This window comes from Anolis carolinensis, chromosome 2 (genome assembly GCF_035594765.1).
Source record: "Anolis carolinensis isolate JA03-04 chromosome 2, rAnoCar3.1.pri, whole genome shotgun sequence".
In the NCBI taxonomy this organism is placed as follows: Eukaryota; Metazoa; Chordata; class Lepidosauria; order Squamata; family Dactyloidae; genus Anolis; species Anolis carolinensis.
The window spans coordinates 25,021,188-25,041,956 of record NC_085842.1 but is presented as its reverse complement, the minus strand read 5'-3'; the positions used below and the strand labels follow the sequence as shown (position 1 = coordinate 25,041,956).

The window sequence follows — 20,769 nt, the reverse complement described above, 5'->3', positions numbered from 1 at the left end:
TCAATGTTTTCAATATATCGTGATATTTTGGTGCTAAATTCGTAAATACAGTAATTACAACATAACATTACTGCGTATTGAACTACTTTTTCTGTGAAATTTGTTGTATAACATGAAGTTTTGGTGCTTAATTTGTAAAATCATAACCTAATTTGATGTTTAATAGGCTTTTCCTTAATCCCTCCTTATTATCCAAGTTATTCGCTTATCCAAGCTTCTGCTGGCCCATTTAGCTTGGATAAGTGAGACTCTACTGTATTTATACATTATTTTAGTAGTTATATACTATTTTAAGTCTTTATCAACCAATCGTGTGTTGATAAATCGCCTCCTTCTCCTCCCGTTGCCGCATGGGCTCCTTTTCTCTCCCTTCGGCTTCTCCTTCCTCCCTTCCTTAGGATGTAAATTGTAATTTTTAATGATTTATAATAGTCTTTTAGAGTTTATTGAAAAACCGCGAAACAGCGAATCCGCGAAAAGTGAACCACGAAGTAGTGATTTGCCGATTTGCAGAAGTCTGTTGCTTAAGATGACACCATAGATGTGGTGACTAATGGTAGTTCTTTCAGCAGTAGCAGTCAGCTTATAGTGGAAGCCACAGACAACCCCTGAATGGTGTTTAGAGGTGCCTCATAAGCCCTCACCCTCTATCATAGTCCACCAGTGGTGTAGAAGATGCATGGTTTGTACCTACGAGGCTTGGATGTATCCCAGCAATGTCGAGTAAGTTGTCCCTTGCCAGAAGAAGTTGTTATAGAAAGTTCCTTGTAGGTATGATGTTGGAAAGCTGTGAGTCACAAACATAATGAATGGGAACTATGTGGCAAAACCAGTACCCATAAGTTTATTCTAGGTTATAGTAGCTTATGTGCTGGGGGTATAGCTCAGCGGTAGAGCATTTGACTGCAGATCAAGAGGTCCCTGGTTCAACTCCGGGTGCCCCCTCTTTTTGGAGGAATTAAGCTGGATTTTTAGTCCTGTTACTATATATAGCCAGCTTTGTTGGCAGGTTCTACTGCATTTTAGGAATTTTACAATTTCATCAGATGGATTTTATATGTGTTATGTGTGTTGTTTTTGAATTTATGTTGCTGTTTTATTCTTATGTACTGTTATTTATATGCGGTACTTCGCAGTGCTTCTGTGTGCTGCCCTGAGTTTCTTCAGGGATATTATGGCAGGATAATAATAATAATAATAGTAATTATTATTATTACAGTAGAGTCTCATTTATCCAAGCGCCACTTATCCAAGGTTCTGCATTATCCAGTGCAGTTTGCCTTTTAGTAGTCAATGTTTTTCTAGTCAATTTTTTCAATAAATTGCGAAATTTTGGTGCTAAATTCATAAATACAGTAATTATTACCTAACGTTATCGTGTACTGAACTGCTTTTTCTATCCATTTGTTGTAAAGCATGATGTTTTGGTGCTTAATTTGTAAAATCATAACATAATGTGATGTTTAATAGGCTTTTCCTTAATCTCTCCTTATTATCCAACATTTTCGCTTATCCAATGTCCTCCCGGCCCGTTTATATTGGATAAGTGAGACTCTACTGTATTATTATTATTATTATTATTATTATTATTATTATTTTCAACTCAAGTTGAGTAATCTGCAGGAGAAAAATGATACCAGTTTTTCACTCCATGTGAAATATATCAAGTGTTCTTAACTAATTATTATACAGTCACCCATCCACATTGGCTCAATTTATGGATCCAGGTAATGGGAAAACCATGGGTCAAAAAAAAACATACATTTTACCCAGAAGTGTTCTGTAGAAATCTCTAGGTCATTAGGGATGACACTACAGTCTATTTAACTGGAAGTGGATCTTAGTATCGTGCTAGAGGACCTAAAATGCCTAGAAAAATATTATATCTGGGAATCTCTAATGTATTATTTATTTATTTACAACACTTCTACCCTGCTTTTCTCAACCCCAAAGGGGACTCAAGGCGGCTTTACACATAGGCAACTCTTCGATGCCTTTAAAAACAATGTACAATAAAATAAACATTTAAAATGGGATTATAAAATACAGTTAAAACGTTTAAAACAATACCTTCACAATTAATCACGTGATCCACAAACGTAGTCCGGGCCATTCTAATAGTCATTGCACATCATTCCATATCTATCTATTGCACCAGTTCTCCAAAGGCTTGGTCACAAAGCCACGTTATCACTTTCTTGCCGAAGGTCAGGAGGGAGAGAGGCCCCTTCTACACAGGATCTGATACCAGATTATCTGCTTTTTCCAGATTATATGGCAGTGGGGACTCATATAATCTAGTTCAAAACTGATAACCTGGGGTCAGATTCTGGGATATAAGGAGAGTGTAGAAGGGGCCCCAGTTATAAACGTGCCGGCAGAACATTGGATAAGCGAAAATGTTGGATAATAAGGAGGGATTAAGGAAAAGCCTATTAAACACCAAATTACGTTATGATTTTACAAATTAAGCACCAAAACATCACGTTTTACAACAAATCGACAGAAAAAGCAGTACAGTACACGGTAATGTTATGTAGTGATAACTGTATTTACTAATTTAGCACCAAAACATTGCAATGCATTGAAAACAATTACAAAAACACCGACTACTGAAAGGCAGGCTGCGTTAGATAATCCAGAATGTTGGATAAGCGTAGGTTGGATAAGTGAGTCTCTACTGTACATGGTAACGTTATGTAGTAATTCCTGTATTTACGAATTTAGCAGCAAAACATCGCAATGTATTGAAATCATTGACTACAAAAACATTGACTACTAAAAGGCAGACTGCGTTGGATAATCCAGAATGTTGGAAAAGCGAAGGTTGGATAAGTGAGACTCTACTGTACATGGTAACGTTATGTAGTAATTCCTGTATTTACGAATTTAGCAGCAAAACATCGCAATGTATTGAAATCATTGACTACAAATAATTGACTACTAAAAGGCAGACTGCGTTGGATAATCCAGAATGTTGGATAAGCGAAGGTTGGATAAGTGAGACTCTACTGTAATCAAATCTGCAGAAGTTAAACTCACAAGTGCAGGTTTGTTTCTGCTATAGGTATAAATACTGGAGAGCACTGAGTTGACAAAAGCATTCAGGGTCCCCTTTCTAGGATTTCTCAAGAACATACTCGTATCCTTCAGAAGGTGGTGGAGATGTCTCCATATCTTGCCTGCTTCTGCTTTTTATCCTCTGCACTGTATAAGCCTAGTTTTTCAGCCCTTTTTTTAAGACTGAAAAAGCCCCCCTCGGCTTATACTCGGGTGAGGGTCCTGGTTGGCTTATATTTGGGTCAGCTTATACTCGAGAATATATGATACATTTATTATTTTTCTCTATTATTATAGGTATTATTACATTTATTATTTTTCTCTATTATTGTTGCTACTATTACATTTATTTTACATTTATTTTATTATTAATAATAATACATTTATTATTTCACTCTGATATTATTATTATTATTGTTGCATTTATTATTTTACTCTATTTATTATTACTTGTATTATTTTCCTGTATTTATTATTATTATTATGACATGTATTATTTTACTCTATTATTATTATTAAAAGGATACATAAACACATTTACATTGAAGAAGATGAGAATAATGATTTGATCAGAGTTGGACAGTCTTATCTTAAATTTGAGCTTTATGTAAATATTCAAAAACATTTAACCTACTGATGCCTCAATTAATGTTCAACTCACTTTTGGGTTCTCCCCCATGTTCTTATAGCACTTTTAACTTCCTCCATGTTTACAAGTCTCACTTAGTGCACTTTGATCAGCCCATCGTTATGCTTTATTGATGTTTTTTAACTTTGTCTTATTAATGGTTTGATTTTAGTGATATGTTTTAATTTTTCGTTTGTGCGTTTTCGGTATTTGATGTTTTTGTATGTATACTCTTTTGCTTTTGTAAGCCGCCCTGAGTCCCTGCGGGGAGATAGAGGCGGGGTACAAGAATAAAATTATTATTATTAAATTATTATTATTACCCCACAACCTATTACATTGCCTGAATGTGTAAGTTGGAATAGTTGTTGTACAAAATATTCCCTGTAGTTATCATGCTGGAAAGTTATTACTCATAAATACATGGCAAGAAGTATGTTGCAAAACCAGTACCCATAACTAGGCTTGAGATGATGCATGAACCTGTGCCGGGGGTATAGCTCAGCGGTAGAGCATTTGACTGCAGATCAAGAGGTCCCTGGTTCAACTCCGGGTGCCCCCTCTTTTCCTTCTCAAAAAGGACTTTATTTGGCCTTGCCAGCTTAAAAGCAGAAGGCTCGTGGATCTCTCTTTTGGAAGGTTGTTTTGCATCACACTTGAGAAAACTCTCTACCTGACATGTGGTCACTGTTCTTACAGAAAGTAATGGAGTATATAATTGCAACAAACAAGTTAAGCCTTCAAGGTTAAAGCCCTGATTCAATAAAAAACAGAAAAACATTTCCACAAAGTGAGGTTTGATTAAACTGAGGATGCAGTGAAAATGATAGAGGAGATTTGCTGTAATATGGTTATGATAGGCAACTTCTCTCAGAATTTTTGCCCCTGTACTTTAAACCATGGTGTAAACTAGGGACCCTTTCAGACTGCCTTGTTATTCTGCTCCTGGAAGCATTCAACTTCAGCTGCTATGGTTCCATCCAACACAATGCTGGTATAACCAGTCTAGGGATGTCTTTTCATTTATAGGTTCAACTTTTGTAGATTGACTACAATATGTTACATGATTTTGTTTGTGGATTATAAATGTCATTTCCTAACTGGTTCTACCGGCATCATAAAAACATGGAAAAAGTTCATTAAACTGTGAAAACTGTGTTATTGAAGGCTTTAATGGCCGGACTCACTGGGTTGCTCTGATTTTTTTGTGCTGAATGGCCATGTTCCAGAAACATTCGCTCCTGACGTTTCGCCCACATCTATGGCAGGCATCCTCAAAGGTTGTGAGGTCTGTTAGAAACCAGGCAACTGAGGTTTATATATCTGTGAAATAGTGCCCATGGTGGGAGAAAGAACTCTTTGTTTGAGACAAGTGTGAATGTTTCAGTTGGCCAGCTTGATTAGCATTGAATGGCCTTGCAGCTTCAAAACCTGCCTGCTTCCTGCTTGAAGCAGTCCTTTGTTGGAAGGTGTTAGCTGGCCCTGATTGTTTCGTCTGGAATTCCCCTGTTTTCTGAGTGTTGTTCTTTATGCACTGTCCTGATTTTAGAGTTTTTAAAATACTGGTAGCCAGATTTTGTTCATTTTCATGATTTCCTGGACATTCCATAGATATATAAACCCCACTGTCCTGATTTTAGAATTTTTTTAAATACTGATAGCCAGATTTTGTTCACTTTCATGGTTTCCTCCTTTCTGTTGAAATTGTCCACATGCTTGTGGATTTAAGTGGCTTCTCTGTGTCTCCTGACATGGTGGTTGTGAGAGTGGTCCAGCATTTCTGTGTTGTCAAATAATATGTTGTGTCCAAGTTGGAAATCCACAGCCAGACTTTGAAGCTGCAAGGCTATTCAATGCTAATCAAGCTGGCCAATTGCAACATTCACACTTGCATCCAAAAGACAAATGTTCTTTCTCCCACCCTGGACATCCCACAGATGTACAAACCCCATTTGCCTAGTTTCCAACAGACCTCACAACCTCTGAGGATGCATGCCATAGATGTGGGCAAAACATCAGGAGAGAATGCTTCTGGAACATGGCCATACAGCCCGGAGAACTCACAGCAACCCCGCAAACACTTTGTTTTTGTGGGACATCCTGCAGCACATTTTGCTACAGTTTTTCAATAAATATCTCATAGAGTCTCAACCAATTCAGCATTGTTTGTGGCAGCCACAAAAACGAAGTTTTTGGAGTATAACAATCACTTTCATAGTAAGTACCACACAATTAAACAGGAAATAACATTTTCAGACCAGGAACAAAAGTTTTCAAATTTTGTTACATAGTGTTATTTGTGGATTTGATTACTATGTTACCGTATATCTAGAAATCTCTAGATCTTCCAGCGCGACTTATGGTAAAAAATTATAAAATTGTAAGCATCTATCAGCATAAGATTTGGACAGACTGCAACTCTCATCAGGTCCTGATCTGGCAAGCTGTAACTCCCATTATCCCCAGATCTGGTAGGGTGCAATTCCCATCAGCCACAGATCTGCCTGCTGTTGAACTTCAATTAGCCTTAGATCTGGGTGGATGAAAGTCGAGGGTAAAGTCTCAATTGGTCAGACATGTCAGGTTTTTTGTTGTGACGCGATCACTATCATCCCCAGGGTGTATAGCAAAGGGGTAAAGAGATGCAAATGGTTAAGTAGGATGACACATCCAATCATGGATGGGACTCACATTGCTATCCAGATAAAGGTGGACTACAACTCCCATCATTCTCTGGCAATTCCTCACAAACCTTGGCAATATTTTGTCTTGGTCATTATGGGTATCTGCCAATTTTGGTCCAGATCCATGGGATTCACACATCTGGTCAGATGTAAGTGGACTACAGCTTCCATCCCTCTGTTATAGTCCTCCAAACCCTGCCAGTGTTTAAAGTTGGTCATGATGGGTATATGTACCAAGTTTTGTCTAGATCAGGCATAGGCAAACTTCGGCCCTCCAGGTGTTTTGGACTTCAACTCTCAGGAATTGTGGGAGTTGAAGTTCAAAACACCTGGAGGGCCGAAGTTTGCCCATTCCTGGTCTAGATCCATCGTCGGTGGGATTCACACAGCACTCTGGATGTGGGTGAATTACAAATCCCATCATCCTCAGTCATTGCCCCCCAAACTTAACCGGTATTTTAAGTTTGTTGTGATTGTTGTGTGTACCAATTTTAGTCCAGATCCATCATCATTGGGATTCACACAGGTCTAGGCTATTTTTAAACTAGAAATAGACCAAAAGTGGCTTCTGTTTGGGAATAAAAGCCCTCTTCTGGGCCTTCGAATGTCCCAGAGGGGTTTAAAAATATGTTGAAAATGACCCCCAGACCTTATATGATGCTGCAGTGGATTTGGACTCCCAAATGTATTCATTTATTTAGACTGGGATGGGTTGAGCCCCCTAAAATCTACTGGAGATCTAATATGAGTCCCAATCTCCCATAGCTGTCCATGCCTAATTTAAATTCACTTGAGTATAGAATAGAGCCCCAGTGGCGAAGTGTGTTAAAGCACTGAGCTGCTGAACTTGCAGACCGAAAGGTCCCAGGTTCAAATCCCGGGAGCGGAGTGAGCGCCCGCTGTTGCTCCAGCTCCTGCCAACCTAGGAGTTCAAAAACATGCCAATGTGAGTAGATCAATAGGTACCGCTCCGGCGGGAAGGTAACGGCACTCCATGCAGTCATGCCGGCCACATGACCTTGGAGGTGTCTACGGACAACGCCGGCTCTTCGGCTTAGAAATGGAGATGAGCACCAACCCCCAGAGTCAGACATGACTGGACTTAACGTCAGGGGAAACCTTTACCTTTACCTTAGAATAGTTGTGCTTTATCTGCCCTCCATCTCCTATTATACGCATTCAATAGGTGACCCTGTTATGCCCATTTGGTTTTAGGGATAATATTTTTGACAGCTTTCTTCACACTGTACATAGCTTTATCTATCTCTGACATATCTCATTTACCTATTTTTTCTTCTTCAGTAAAGCGTTCCAGGTGTTGTAACCTTTCCTCTTAAGGGTGTTGCTCCAGCAATCACACAATAATTGGTGTTGTAATAGGAAATGTAATTATCTTTCCCGTCTGGCAAGGTAGACAGTGAGCATCATTCCTAAGGAGCTTTTACACAGAGCCTGTTTAGTGACCTGTCTTGTTATAAACAGGAGCACAGGCCCTTTGCTTCTTTGCAGATTTGATATATGTCTCCTCTTGAGTCCTCCAGAGTGACTCTATCGTCTTTTTTTGGCAGAAATTGACCATAGATTCACATTGGAAGATTTATAGGTTCCTAGAGAGAGGAATTCTCTGTGAATACTAAATTGCTGCTTTGTTATGGAGAAAAACTAATTGATTTTACAGGTTGTGCATGTCTATGAAATATTGATGGATGTAACGTTTGTACTTGGATCCCACGTCCAAGAATATAATTATGTATTTTTGTAATGGTAATATATATATTTTGTATGTCAGGAATTACTTGAGAAACTGCAAGTCGCTTTTGGTGTGAGAGAATTGGCTGTTTGCAAGGACGTTGCCCAGAGGACGCCTGGATGTTTAATGTTTTACCCTCCTTTGGGTGACTTCTCTTATGTCTCCACATGGGGAGCTGGAGCTAATAGAGGGAGCTCACCCACGCTCTCCAGATTTGAACCACCATCCTATCTGTCAGCAGTCTTGCCAGCACAAGGGGGCTCAGTAATAATAATAATAATAATAATAATAATAATAATAATAATAATAATAATAATAATAATAGTATTTCTTACCCGCCTCTCCCTGCAACTCGAGGCAGGTTACAACACAATTAAAAACCATGAACATTGCATAAATTCAACAAATATACATATTTCTATAAAAGATCCACATTAAAACTGCATTTCTATAAAATTCATATTGAAGTACACAATACAGATATATAATAATAATAATAATAATAATAATAATAATAATAATAATAATAATAATAATAATAATAATAGGGATCTGCACGCATCATCCGAAAATACATCACACAGTCCTAAACACTTGGGAAATGTTCGACTTGTGATTTTGTGATATGAAATCCAGCATATCTATCTCATTTGCTGTGTCATACTATGTCTTTGTGTCAATAATAATAATAATACTTTGTTTATAGACGGAAGAGACTCAGGGTAATTTACAGACACAAAACAAAAAGGCAAACATTCAATGCCCCAAATGAGTACAAACACATCAAAATAATACAAGATAATGCACAATATCAACAGTAAACTTATAACAATTAAGCATTGAAATGAAAATAATCAAAAACAATCCAATAAGACATAGTAAACTAAAACATGACATCAAACAAAGGACATGAGTTTAAGATGTATTTATTCATTTATAACATTTTTACCTCTCCTTTCTCACCCAAGGGGACTCAAGGCGGCTTACAAAACTGGCAAAATTCACTGCCCAGACAAATTCAATAAAAATCAACAACACAATTAAATCAATTAGCCATACATAATAAAAACATTGTACAAAGCTTTAAAACATATAAATACCTAAGTCCATTTGTTCAGCACCGTGCACATAAACCCTTAGTTCAGACCGTGTCAAATCATAGTACAGTAGAGTCTCGCTTCTCCAACGTAAACAGGCCAGCAGAACGTTGGATAAGCGAATATGTTGGATAATAAGGAGAGATTAAGGAAAAGCCTATTAAATATCAAATTAGGTTATGATTTCACAAATTAAGCACCAAAACATTATGTTATACAACAAATTTGATAGAAAAAGTAGTTCAGTACACAGTAATGCTATGTAGTAATTACTGTATTTACGAATTTAGCACCAAAATACAGTAGAGTCTCACTTATCCAACACTCGCTTATCCAACGTTCTGGATTATCCAACGCATTTTTGTAGTCAATGTTTTCAAAACATCATGATATTTTGGTGCTAAATTCGTAAATACAGTAATTACTACATAGCATTACTGCGTATTGAACTACTTTTTGTGCCAAATTTGTTGTCTAACAATGTTTTGGTGCTTCATTTGTAAAATCATAACCTAATTTGATGTTTACTAGGCTTTTCCTTAATGCCTCCTTATTATCCAACATATTTGCTTATCCAACATTCTGCTGGCCCGTTTATGTTGGATAAGTGAGACTCTACTGTATCATGATGTATTGAAAACATTGACTACAAAAATGCGTTGGATAATCCAGAACGTTGGATAAGTGAGACTCTACTGTACTTACTCATTAAATGTATGTATATATGTCTAAACAGGTGTTCCAAAATATGAAAATAGAATCGCAAACACTTCTGGTCCAAAGCATTTCAGATAAGGTATAATCAATTTTGTCATGTTAATATCACTGTCCCGCTTTGGCTACCTCAATGTCTCTTTGGTAGTAAAGGTAGCACTAGAATCACTGCTGTAGCATCTGTTTGTAATGGATAGATGTATGCTAGGTTGCTTTTTAATAGTAGTGTTTATGTGGAAAGTATTACCTGTAGGCTGAGCAGGCATTACTCATTAAGCATACAGTAAGCAGCTAGCTGGCAAAACCAGTATCTTTTCATGAGCTTCCTGGAGAAACATGTGTACCTAACTGGGGGTATAGCTCAGCGGTAGAGCATTTGACTGCAGATCAAGAGGTCCCTGGTTCAACTCCGGGTGCCCCCTCTTTTTGGAGAAATTAAGTTGGATGTCCAGCTTTGTTTTTTCTTGAAGTCTCATGGTAAGTCTCCTAAAGGAGGACCTCATGAAGAACAAGATCAGAATAAACCTTTTAATTCCATTGCATGAGACATATCAAGCATGTGATGGAAAGATTTCCCTACAGGTATAATGTTGGAAACTCATTACTCTTAAATATATCTAAGAGAACCAAGAGGCGAAAGTTATCTATAATTATACTTCAGGTGAGACTGGTATATGTGCTGGGGGTATAGCTCAGCGGTAGAGCATTTGACTGCAGATCAAGAGGTCCCTGGTTCAACTCCGGGTGCCCCCTCTTTTTTTTAAAGAAAAACAATCTGATTTGCTTGCATTTTAAGATAGCTTTTCCACCCCAATGATCATGGAAAGTAAAATTCAGGTAGGCCTTTCAGTGGAAATGCAGTCCACACTTGCTGGCGTAGAAACCCATCATAAATGGATGAAACGTGAATGAAACACCATTTTTAAAAAAACTAAGACTGTATTTTATCATGTATAGGTCGCACCCCCATTTTTGGGGTGCAAAAATAGATACCCTGTTTCCCCTAAAATAAGACATCCCCAGAAAATAAGACCTAGTAGAGGTTTTGCTGAATTGCTAAATATAAGGCCTCCCCCGAAAGTAAGACCTAGCAAAGTTTTTGTTTGGAAGCATGCCCAACGAACAGAACACCAGAGCATGCAGGATCGGTAAATGTACGTACCATAGAGTGTTGTACATGGAAATAGTGGTGGTAACAAGAAATTCTTTATAGGAGTCACAGTTTGGTTATGCTGGTTTGTGATGACAACTACTGTACAGTATATAATAAATGTTCATTTTTTTGTTCAACAATAAATGTGAATTCTTCTTCATGGAAAAATAAGACATCCCTGAAAATAAGACCTAGCGCATCTTTGGGAGCAAAAATTAATATAAGACACTGTCTTATTTTCGGGGAAACACGGTAAATGATTTCCTCGCATAATAGTCACACTGCCCACACAAACACTTACCCCTTGGAGCTATAGGACTTCCCAACTGATGAAAGCTCCATAACTCCAGGGGCAGGCATGCAGGTGAGAGCTAAGGGGTCTGCCAGCTGGGGGAGGCCCAATAAACCTTGCCCATATTTCACCACTTAATAGTCGCAACCCCCCCCCCCCCCTTTTTGAGAAGAGAAAAGGAGAGGGCAGTGCAACTACTGAATTTACTTGATTCTAAAAGCACTGAGCTGCTGAACTTGCAGACCAAAAGGTCCCAGGTTCAAATCAAGGGAGCGGAGTGAGCACCCACTGTTAGACCCAGCTTCTGCCAACCTTGCAGTTTGAAAACATGCAAATGTGAGTAGATCAATAGGTACCGCTCCGGCGGGAAGGTAACGGAGTTCCATGCAGTCATGCTGGCCACATGACCTTGAAGGTGTCTATGGACAATGCCGGCTCTTCGGCTTAGAAATGGAGATGAGCACCAACCCCCAGAGTCAGACATGACTGGACATAACGTCAGGGGAAACCTTTACCTTTACCTTAAAAAGTAAATGTAAAGTTTCCTCCTGACATTAAGTCTAGTTGAGTCTGACTGGGGGTGGTGCTCATCTCCATTTTTAATTCGAAGAGTTGGTGTCCATAGACACCTCCAAGGTCACGTGGCTGGCATGACTTCATGGAGTTTCAAACTGCTAGGTTGGTAGAAGCTGGAGCTAATGATGGGAGCTCACCCTGCTCCATGGATTTGAACTGCTGACCTTTCGGTCAGCACGTTCTGCAGCTCAGCGGTTGAACCTGCTGTGTCACTTGACTTGAGTCTAAGGTGCCATCAAATCCAATGTGCACCTCAATTTTCAAACTAAAAAAAGTATTTGATGCCAAATGTAATGCGCAGTGGTAAGAAGTGTACTCTTTGTATTTTAGAACAGAAAAGCTTCCAGTGTTGGAAAATAAAACCTTGGGGTGCATCTCTGCTGTAGAATGAATCCACTTTAACTGCCTTGGTTGAATTCTGTGGAATCATGGGGGTTGTATTTTGACACGGTCTTGAGCCTCCTCTGCCAAAGAAGACAGATGCTTCACTAAACTACACATCCCAGGATGGCATAACATTGAGTCATTGCAATTAAATTAGAGGTGAGGTCCCTCAAAGAAGGGCTCCTGAAGCAGCTTCCCCTTTTGCTTTGGCTCAGCACTAAGATGACCGTTTTACACAAATCTAACACTCATCTTCGTTTAAGGCCTGGATTATGACTATGGATGGCGTGATTTTAATTGTAATGTTTTTAAATGTTTATAATGTCTGTTTTTAATGTAATTTAATTTTAACGTCTGTATTATATGTTTTAAGGCATTGAATATTGCCTTCATGTAAGCCGCCTTGAGTCCCCTTTGGGATAGAGAAAGGCGGGGCAGAAATAGAGCAAATAAATATAAATAAAATAAATCAGTTCTGGCCAGGTCATTTAGCCTGAAAAAGATGAATATTAGATTTGAGTAAATAGGGTGTTATGTGGTGAAATAAAGTACCTCTCTGAGTTGTCCAGCACAACTCTCTGGTCAACTTTTGCCAGAAGTTTTTGCAGATCAAGACGTTCCTGATTCAAGTCTGGGTGTCTGCAATGTTTGCCAGAAGTTGACCATAGAATAACATTGGAGAATTCAGAGGCATTTTGATTAATATCTGCAAAAGTCAATCCCACAAACATACGGGAAGATATGTAGTGGTAAATTGTCATTATAGAAGTAGCAATTAATTTTTATGAAGTGTGTTGAAGAAATAGATCCATTGGTCTTGGGGTTCTGAAAAAAAAGGGACTTGTGAGTTAGATGTAATCTAAAAGCAAAACTTTCCTCACTTCTGCTCTAAGGGCAGTTTTGGATTGAAAGGGGAAGCTGATGGTTGTGCTCCATTCTGGGTGCAAAATATAAGGGGGGTGCAATGTTGTCTCCTCTCTCCTCCTTTACTGAGATAGTGAAGCCACTGGCTAAGGCAATCTGGGAGCTGTAGTCCAGGAAAGTAAATATTTGGAGTGGATATTTGCCTAAGGAAGTCACCTCCTTAAGCAAAAGGCTTCCTCTGTGAAGCACTTTACCATATTTCCATATACAGGTATGAAGCATTTGATCTAAGACAACTTTCCCCAATTCAGGAAACTTATTCAAGAGTTGGTCTTGCAGCAAAATCCAAAATCCACAAAAGAGAGATACCGGTGACTTTAAGTCTGGAGGGATATCAATGCAGGTAGAGAATAATCCACTCTTCAGCCATGTGGGGATCAGGGACAAGATATAAAACTTGAACCTCATTAGCAGCAGAAAAGCGTCTTCTTTTGGGATCCAGGCTGTATCTGATATGTGTCCTTTCTGAGGCACAGAATATTGAATGTTCAATGCTCAGCTTGAACTTCCCTTTCCTCCTCTACGATTCAAGTTTGCAAGGACCTGTAAGCTGTTCAAACCCAACATGGGCACATGGGACAAATTAATCTGGGTTTAATGTACACCATAGAATTAATTCGGTTTGGTACCATTTTAACTTCTTTAACTCAGTTAAAGGGGCCGGGCTGTGTCGCAGGCTGCTGAGCAGCCTGCTGCAATAAATCACTCTGACCATGAGGTCATGAGTTCGAGGCCAGCCCATGGTGGGGTGAGCACCCATCAATTAAAAAATAAAAAATAGCATCTGCTCGTTGCTGACCTAGCAACCTGAAAGATAGTTGCATCTATCAAGTAGGAAATAAGGTACTACTTATAAAGTGGGGAGGCAAATTTAACTAATTTACGACGTTGGAATGAGGAAGTGCCGTTAGAGTGGATGATGAAGCAGCTGCTCCCCCCTGTGGCCAGAATCGAACATCCCCTCAGGAGAAGGTTAAATTGCCTCTGCGTCTGTCTCTGTCTCGGTTCTATGTGTATATGGGCATTGAATGTTTGCCCTATATGTATATAATGCGATCTGCCCTGAGTCCCCTTCGGGGTGAGAAGGGCGGAATATAAATACTGTAAATAAATATGGGATCCTGGGATTTGTAGTTTGGTGAGGTATTCTGGGAGAGAAGGCTAAAGAACTTGTGAAGTTCCAACTGCTAGGATTCTATAGCATTGGGCCATGACAGATAAAGTAATGTTAAACTTTATTAATTCTACAGGTAGATGCACCTTTCAGTATTTGTCCCAGGTGTATCCCTACCCATCGCAGACTATGAAGAACCTCAAATTACAGATGAGGTACTCAAGTGCCACAGCCCCAGGCAGGAATCCTGGGGCACATCCAGGTTCTCATTAAGAGCAATGCAAACAAAAAAAAACTTCTGTTAATTACATATTTGCTTACTACTACTGACAAAACTAGTATCCATAAATATGGTTCCTGGTTAAACAAGCCTGTGTCATGGGGGTATAGCTCAGCGGTAGAGCATTTGACTGCAGATCAAGAGGTCCCTGGTTCAACTCCGGGTGCCCCCTCTTTTTTTGGAGGAATTTGATTGATTCCCCTTTCGCTGTTCATTATTTCTGAACAGCAGTTAACATATAAACGCTGTTTATGGTGAAATATGTACAATAATTGAAGGCATATATGTGCTGGGTGTCCCTTGCCTGAAATGCTTGGAACGAAAGTGTCTTGGATTTTGGATGTTTTTCAGATTTTATGTGTATATAATGCCATATCTTGGAGATGGGTCCCAATGAAATGTGAAATTCATTTATGTTTCTTATGTGCCATATCATCCTAGGCTATCACTCAGGACTGAGTATGATTACCTTCCAGTGTACCATATACATAAAAGCAATTTTATGTACAACATGCAATATGTTGTAATAATTCTCCGTATGAAGAAGTGTTTGTATACATTAAACCATCAGAAAGCAAAAGTGTCACAATCTTAGCCATCTGTGCAGACTGTTTCGAATTTTGGAGTATTTCGTCTTTCGAGATGAGGGAAGCTCAACGTGTATTAGATATGTATTGGTCTTGAAAGTTACTTGTTAGAAAGAACTCATCAGTGTTAATATGTTTGTTGATTAAGAGGGCTCATTTTGAATCTGAAGTGCTGAGTGTATGGCTTTCTAGATGTGAGATTACAGTTTTCATCATCCTTCTCCAATGTTTGCTGGCAGTTACAGTCCAAGAACACTTTACAATTCACACATCTTTAAGTGCTGATGTCTCCCTTTTCTTTTTTAAAAATTAAATTACTCCAAAATATGTTGAGTATGCTTATTCAGAATGCTTAGGACCAGAAGTCTTTGGGATTTTGGAATAGCTATATAGCGGATAGAGAGATGTGATGCTGGAGAGAGACTCAGGATCTGCTTGATATAAATTAACACCTCGTTGACATGAATGTTGAAAGTTCAAATCCGCAAGATGGGGTGAGCTCCCGTCTGTCAGCTCTAGCTATGTGGGGACATGAGAGAAGCCTTCCAACAGGATGGTAACACATCCAAGCGTCCCCTGGGCAACATCTTTATAGACGGTCAATTCTCTCACAACAGAAGTGACTTGCAGTGTGTTCTTAATTCGCTTCTGAGACGATAAAAAAAATCCTCCTTCCATAGATCCTCATTCTCTCTCCCTTGTGTCTCATTCATTTGCTATTTATGCTGTGTATAAGATGTGTAGCTGTAGAACAAAACTTTCCAAACATTTAATGTTGGTGACTTACATAGTAATTCAGTTTTACTAGCAAACAGGATGCTAAATCAAATCTTTACAAGAGAAACACACAAATGTATAAATTGTAATAACGAAATGTATGGAGGCACAACATATCTCATGAAAACATGATTTGTAAGATTTTATTTATTTATTTATTGTGTCAGAAGCAAATTGAGAATACAGTTATAATGTATGAAAAACCAAAAACAAAGTTAAAACTTGGCATTATGCTAAATTTCCTTTGACCAGAAGCTGACCACTTGGAGTGCCTCTGGTGTTGCTGTAAGAAGGTCCTGCATTGTGCATGTGGCAGGGCTCAGACTGCATTGTAGTAGGTGGTCTGTGGTTTGATCTTCTCCACACTCGCATGTCACGGACTCCACTTTGTAGACCCATTTCTTAAGATTGCCTCTGCATCTCGTGGTCCAAGAGCGCCTTCCAGGTCGCCCAGTCTTCTGTGTGCCCAGGAGGGAATTTCTCATCTAGTCTCAGCCATAGATGCAGGTCCTGGGTTTTAACCTGCCACTTTTGGACTCTCACTTGCTGAGGTGTTCCTGCGAGTATCTCTATAAACCTTAGAAAGGTATTTCCTGATTTAAGACATTGGCATGCTGGCTGGTATCTGAACTAGGATGGGCTGGAGATGTCAATTCCTTGGTGCTTTCATTACTGGCTGCTACTTCCTGACAGATGTCAGATGGTGCAATACCGGCTAAACAATATAATTTTTCCAGCGGTGTAGAATGTAGACATCTTGTGATCATGTGGCATGTCTCATGAAGAGCCACATTAACTATTTGAAATTCTGAGAAGCAATGAGAAGGCTGAAAATCTTGGTCTGTTGTAGAGAATCTTTGCAGTCCCTTCTTTTATATAGAGTTCCTTGATTTTTTCCAGTTTTCAAAAATATTGAAAGTTATGAACAAAACGGCTGTGAGCCAACCAGATGTTACACAACAATAACCAACTTGTATCTTGCTGGTCAATGGTCCTCTGTTTTACTTTAATAGGCTTTTTAAGGTCTTGGTGTTTGACGTCACAAAATTGAATTGAACTTGGTAGGAAATATTGCTGTGCAAATCTAAAGAGCATGATGCAGATTAAAATATTTGAAACTAAACATGTGACCCTTAGTGGATCATAACCACATAGGAACAAATCTGGCAAAATGCCAGCAAATAACAACATTTTCCAAATTTTGTTGCATAGTGTAATAAATCAGTATTTGCAAGATTGATTTGCCCATTTTATGAAACAGAGTTGAAGAATTTTCTGCAGAGCCCACTGTATACACTGCATGTCGTTGCTAGCAGATTTGTGCAAATGTCTAGGTGGCAACCAGAGACCCTTGGCTGTTGACAAATTTTTGTAATCCCAAAATTTTCTGTTACATGTATTTTAATAGTGTTGTATCATTCTACTTTAACACAGTTGTACTTTGCTTTGAGTATCAAGGGGAAGCTGGCTATTATAATTATTAATCAAAAGTAATTTAAGCACATTTTCACCAAGGGCCACATCAGCCTTATGGTTGCCTTCAAAGAGCTATTTGCAATTGTAAGACTGTACAGTGTTCCCTCACGACTTCGCAGTTCACTTTTTGCGGATTCGCTGTTTCGCGTTTTCTCAATAAACTCTAAAAGAATATTATAAATCATAAAAAAGTTCAATTTACAGCCTAAGGAAGGGAGGAAGGAGAAGCCGAAGGGAGAGAAAAGGAGCCCAAGCGGCAACTGGAGGAGAAGGAGGCCATTTATCAACACACAATTGGTTGATAAAGACTTAAAATAGTGTATAACTACTAAAATAATGTATAAATATTAAGATAAATATAGCGTCCCTACTTTGCGGATTTTCACTTACTGCAGGTGGTTCTGAAACGTAACCCCAGCGATAAGTGAGGGAACACTGTATAGATTTAACTATGGTGCCCTGGCACTGAAAGCTTCAAAGGCCACATAAACCGACATGTTGGATCAGATTCAGCCCATAGGCTTTATGTTTGACACATGTGGTTTAAGCTGATCTTTCAGAGACATTTCCTAGGAGTGCCAATCTGTTTTTATCAGTATAAACATAAGTTACTATGTGTTGGAAATGCATGCAGAAACATATACCTAAATCTGGCTAGGTGACACTTTCCCAACCAACTTGTTTCTATATGTCTTAGTTTCTAGCTTTTGTGACCAATATTAAAGAAGACTGAAAAATAGATTTTGAGCATGCACATATTGCTTCCTTTCCTCCTGATTGGTTTTCTTAAGAAAAAGCGTTTTCTTACTGTGGAATTGGTGGATTGTGGGATGTCATGAAGTAATGGGAACTATAGTGTGCACTCAGGGTAGCAGAGTGGAGTGAATCCTGAAGCTGAAGAGTTCTGTGTAAAACTTTTAATATGGAATGTCTTCTTCTCCTGTAGGTTTGCAGCAAAACTCATTGCAGGCGTGTTGGATTTCAAGGCAAAGATTGACCAGTAAGTATTCTGAACTGGGGAGTTTGAATTGCATAGTGGTGCTGCATGACAGACACAGGCTGATCAAAACTGGGCGCTATAAACAAATCCCTGTATCCCAAAAGGAATTTGGGCAGGTAAGAGAGTCAGCTGTGCCACCCTGAGCTCATTGGAAGAAAGGTAAGACATAAATGTAATACATTCCTTATGGTAGGTACATAGAATTACTTCTCCACATTGATTGGGGTTTGGGGTGCAGGACCCCATCAATAGTGAAAAACCACAAATAAGAAATTGCTATTTTCAACTTGAGTGGTTCTGTTGAGGCCTGTGAAGCCTATGAGGATGAGGATGAGGGTTTTCTGATTGAGCCTGGTGTTTCTGTAGGGGAAAGCGAGAGCCAATATGCCAGTATGGAGGGCCAACTATCAAATAAGACCCCACAACCACCCATATCCACAGATTCCATATTTATGGTTTCAGTTATTTGCTATTCATACAACAACCTCGACCTTAAGATGGGGATGATGATGATTATGACGATGATGATGATATTAATAATAATAATTTACCCACCTCTCCTTGTGGTTCAAGGCAGGTTACAACATACTTTAAAACAGCGAGGTAAAACAAAGCAATATTAAAATACATATAACAAATACACGGGTAAAATGCAGATTAAATTTTACTGATAAAATGCAGGTTAAAATTCACAAGTTAAAATTGATTGGGTAGGCCTAGCAGAAGAGATGGGTCTTAAGTTGTGTCTTGAAGTCTGACAGCTAATCGGATCTCTTCGGGCAAGGGAACAGAAAGAATTGTTCCAATTTCCTCCTGAAGCCTGAGGCTGTTGTTTGCATAGTAACACAACAATATCAGGTGTGAGGAGGGTAAACAGGAGGAATTGGCACCGTCAATGTTGCTTTGGTGCTGGGAAGCAGAAGATCACAGCAATTGAAAGGGCTCTGTGATTTGTGTAAATGTATGTGTCTTGAAGTCATCTGTTGTCTCATTGCGATCCCATGAATTTTATGAGGGTTTCATAAACAATGAGTACTAAGAAGTAATTTGCCATTGTCTTCCTTTGAAACTTACATAACACAAGCCAACAAAATCAAACTTTTTGTAATCATCATAAATGTCTTTTTTCCCGTCACGTCAACTTTTAAAAATATGACGAATGGTACATTACAGCAGACTACTGTAAAGTCTGCCCATTTTGCATCATATTCATTTAACACAAGCCAGCAAGCATTTAATTTTAGGTAATTCTTATAGAGTTTTTTGTGCTGAATTCAGATCTGTGTTTATTTTTTTCACGATCACATGCAGTTTTTGTGATGAGGCTAATCACATAACTAATGTATTATGCACTGATATCAATAGAATCTAATTAACTACAAGCCAATGAGTATTTTTCATCAGATATAATTTTAGGTCATTTCTATAGAGTTTCTTGAGCTGAATTCAGATCTATGTTTATTTTTTCTCTATCATGTGTAGTTTTTGCGATGAGGCTACTTGAATGATTAATGCACTTATGCACTGATATCAATAATATAAATGGAATCTAATTGATATCAGTGCATAAATTCATTAATTACTTGATTAGGCTCATTGTAAAAACTACACGTGATAGAGAAAAAATAAACACAAAACAAAAAACTCTTTAAGAATGACCTAAAATTATATCTGATGAAAAATACTTGTTGGCTTGTATAATTAAATGTTAGCATGATCATAGACCACCCTCTACAATTTGAAATTAACAAGTGCAGATTGAAGGAAAGAAACATTCCAAGATATATACAATTTCAAATCATAGACGCCAGTTTGTGATCATAATATTGTTCACATATATATTTACCTAGTGCCTAAATGCGTTGAAGATACCAGATTGTATTTGATCTTGGAAGCTAAGCAAGATCAGCCCTGGTTATTACTTGGATGAAAGAACCGCCAATGAACATCGTATGTTGTAGGCTATATTTCAGAGGAAGGATCTGGCAATTCCATCTCTGTGTTCTCTTTGCCTAAGAAAACCTTATAAAATTAATTGGATTGCTGTAAGTTGATAGATGATGTGAAGGCACTTGCACATATGGTACTATTCAGGGATGACAAATGCTTCTTAACATACCTTGATTATGGTGGTTTTAAACATACTGTCCAAAGTTTGGAAAGTAATTCATTTAGAGCAACAGTTTCAGATTCTAAAGGTACACATAGGCTTACTCTTAGTTACTGTTGTTGCTTTTGATAAAAAGTAATTATTTGCTTTTTGTCTTTTACAG

The 20,769-nt window shown here is 38.5% G+C and overlaps 1 protein-coding gene and 5 non-coding genes across 6 annotated transcripts in view; all 6 read left to right on the top strand.

Moving 5' to 3' along the window:
* The window catches only part of LOC100556956 (carnitine O-acetyltransferase), a 56,415-nt gene that overhangs the window by 13,490 nt on the left and 22,156 nt on the right, over nucleotides 1-20,769 (top strand). The window contains exon 4 of the mRNA XM_008105700.3: nucleotides 18,443-18,496. Within this exon, the coding sequence (XP_008103907.2) occupies nucleotides 18,443-18,496 (54 nt within the window). The remainder of the gene's footprint in view (nucleotides 1-18,442; nucleotides 18,497-20,769) is intronic.
* Nucleotides 874-945, top strand: trnac-gca (transfer RNA cysteine (anticodon GCA)). The gene has a single exon. It is a non-coding gene; the product is annotated as a tRNA-Cys (tRNA).
* Nucleotides 4,179-4,250, top strand: trnac-gca (transfer RNA cysteine (anticodon GCA)). The gene has a single exon. It is a non-coding gene; the product is annotated as a tRNA-Cys (tRNA).
* trnac-gca (transfer RNA cysteine (anticodon GCA)) lies at nucleotides 10,284-10,355 on the top strand. The gene has a single exon. It is a non-coding gene; the product is annotated as a tRNA-Cys (tRNA).
* Nucleotides 10,615-10,686, top strand: trnac-gca (transfer RNA cysteine (anticodon GCA)). The gene has a single exon. It is a non-coding gene; the product is annotated as a tRNA-Cys (tRNA).
* Nucleotides 14,757-14,828, top strand: trnac-gca (transfer RNA cysteine (anticodon GCA)). Its single transcript has one exon. It is a non-coding gene; the product is annotated as a tRNA-Cys (tRNA).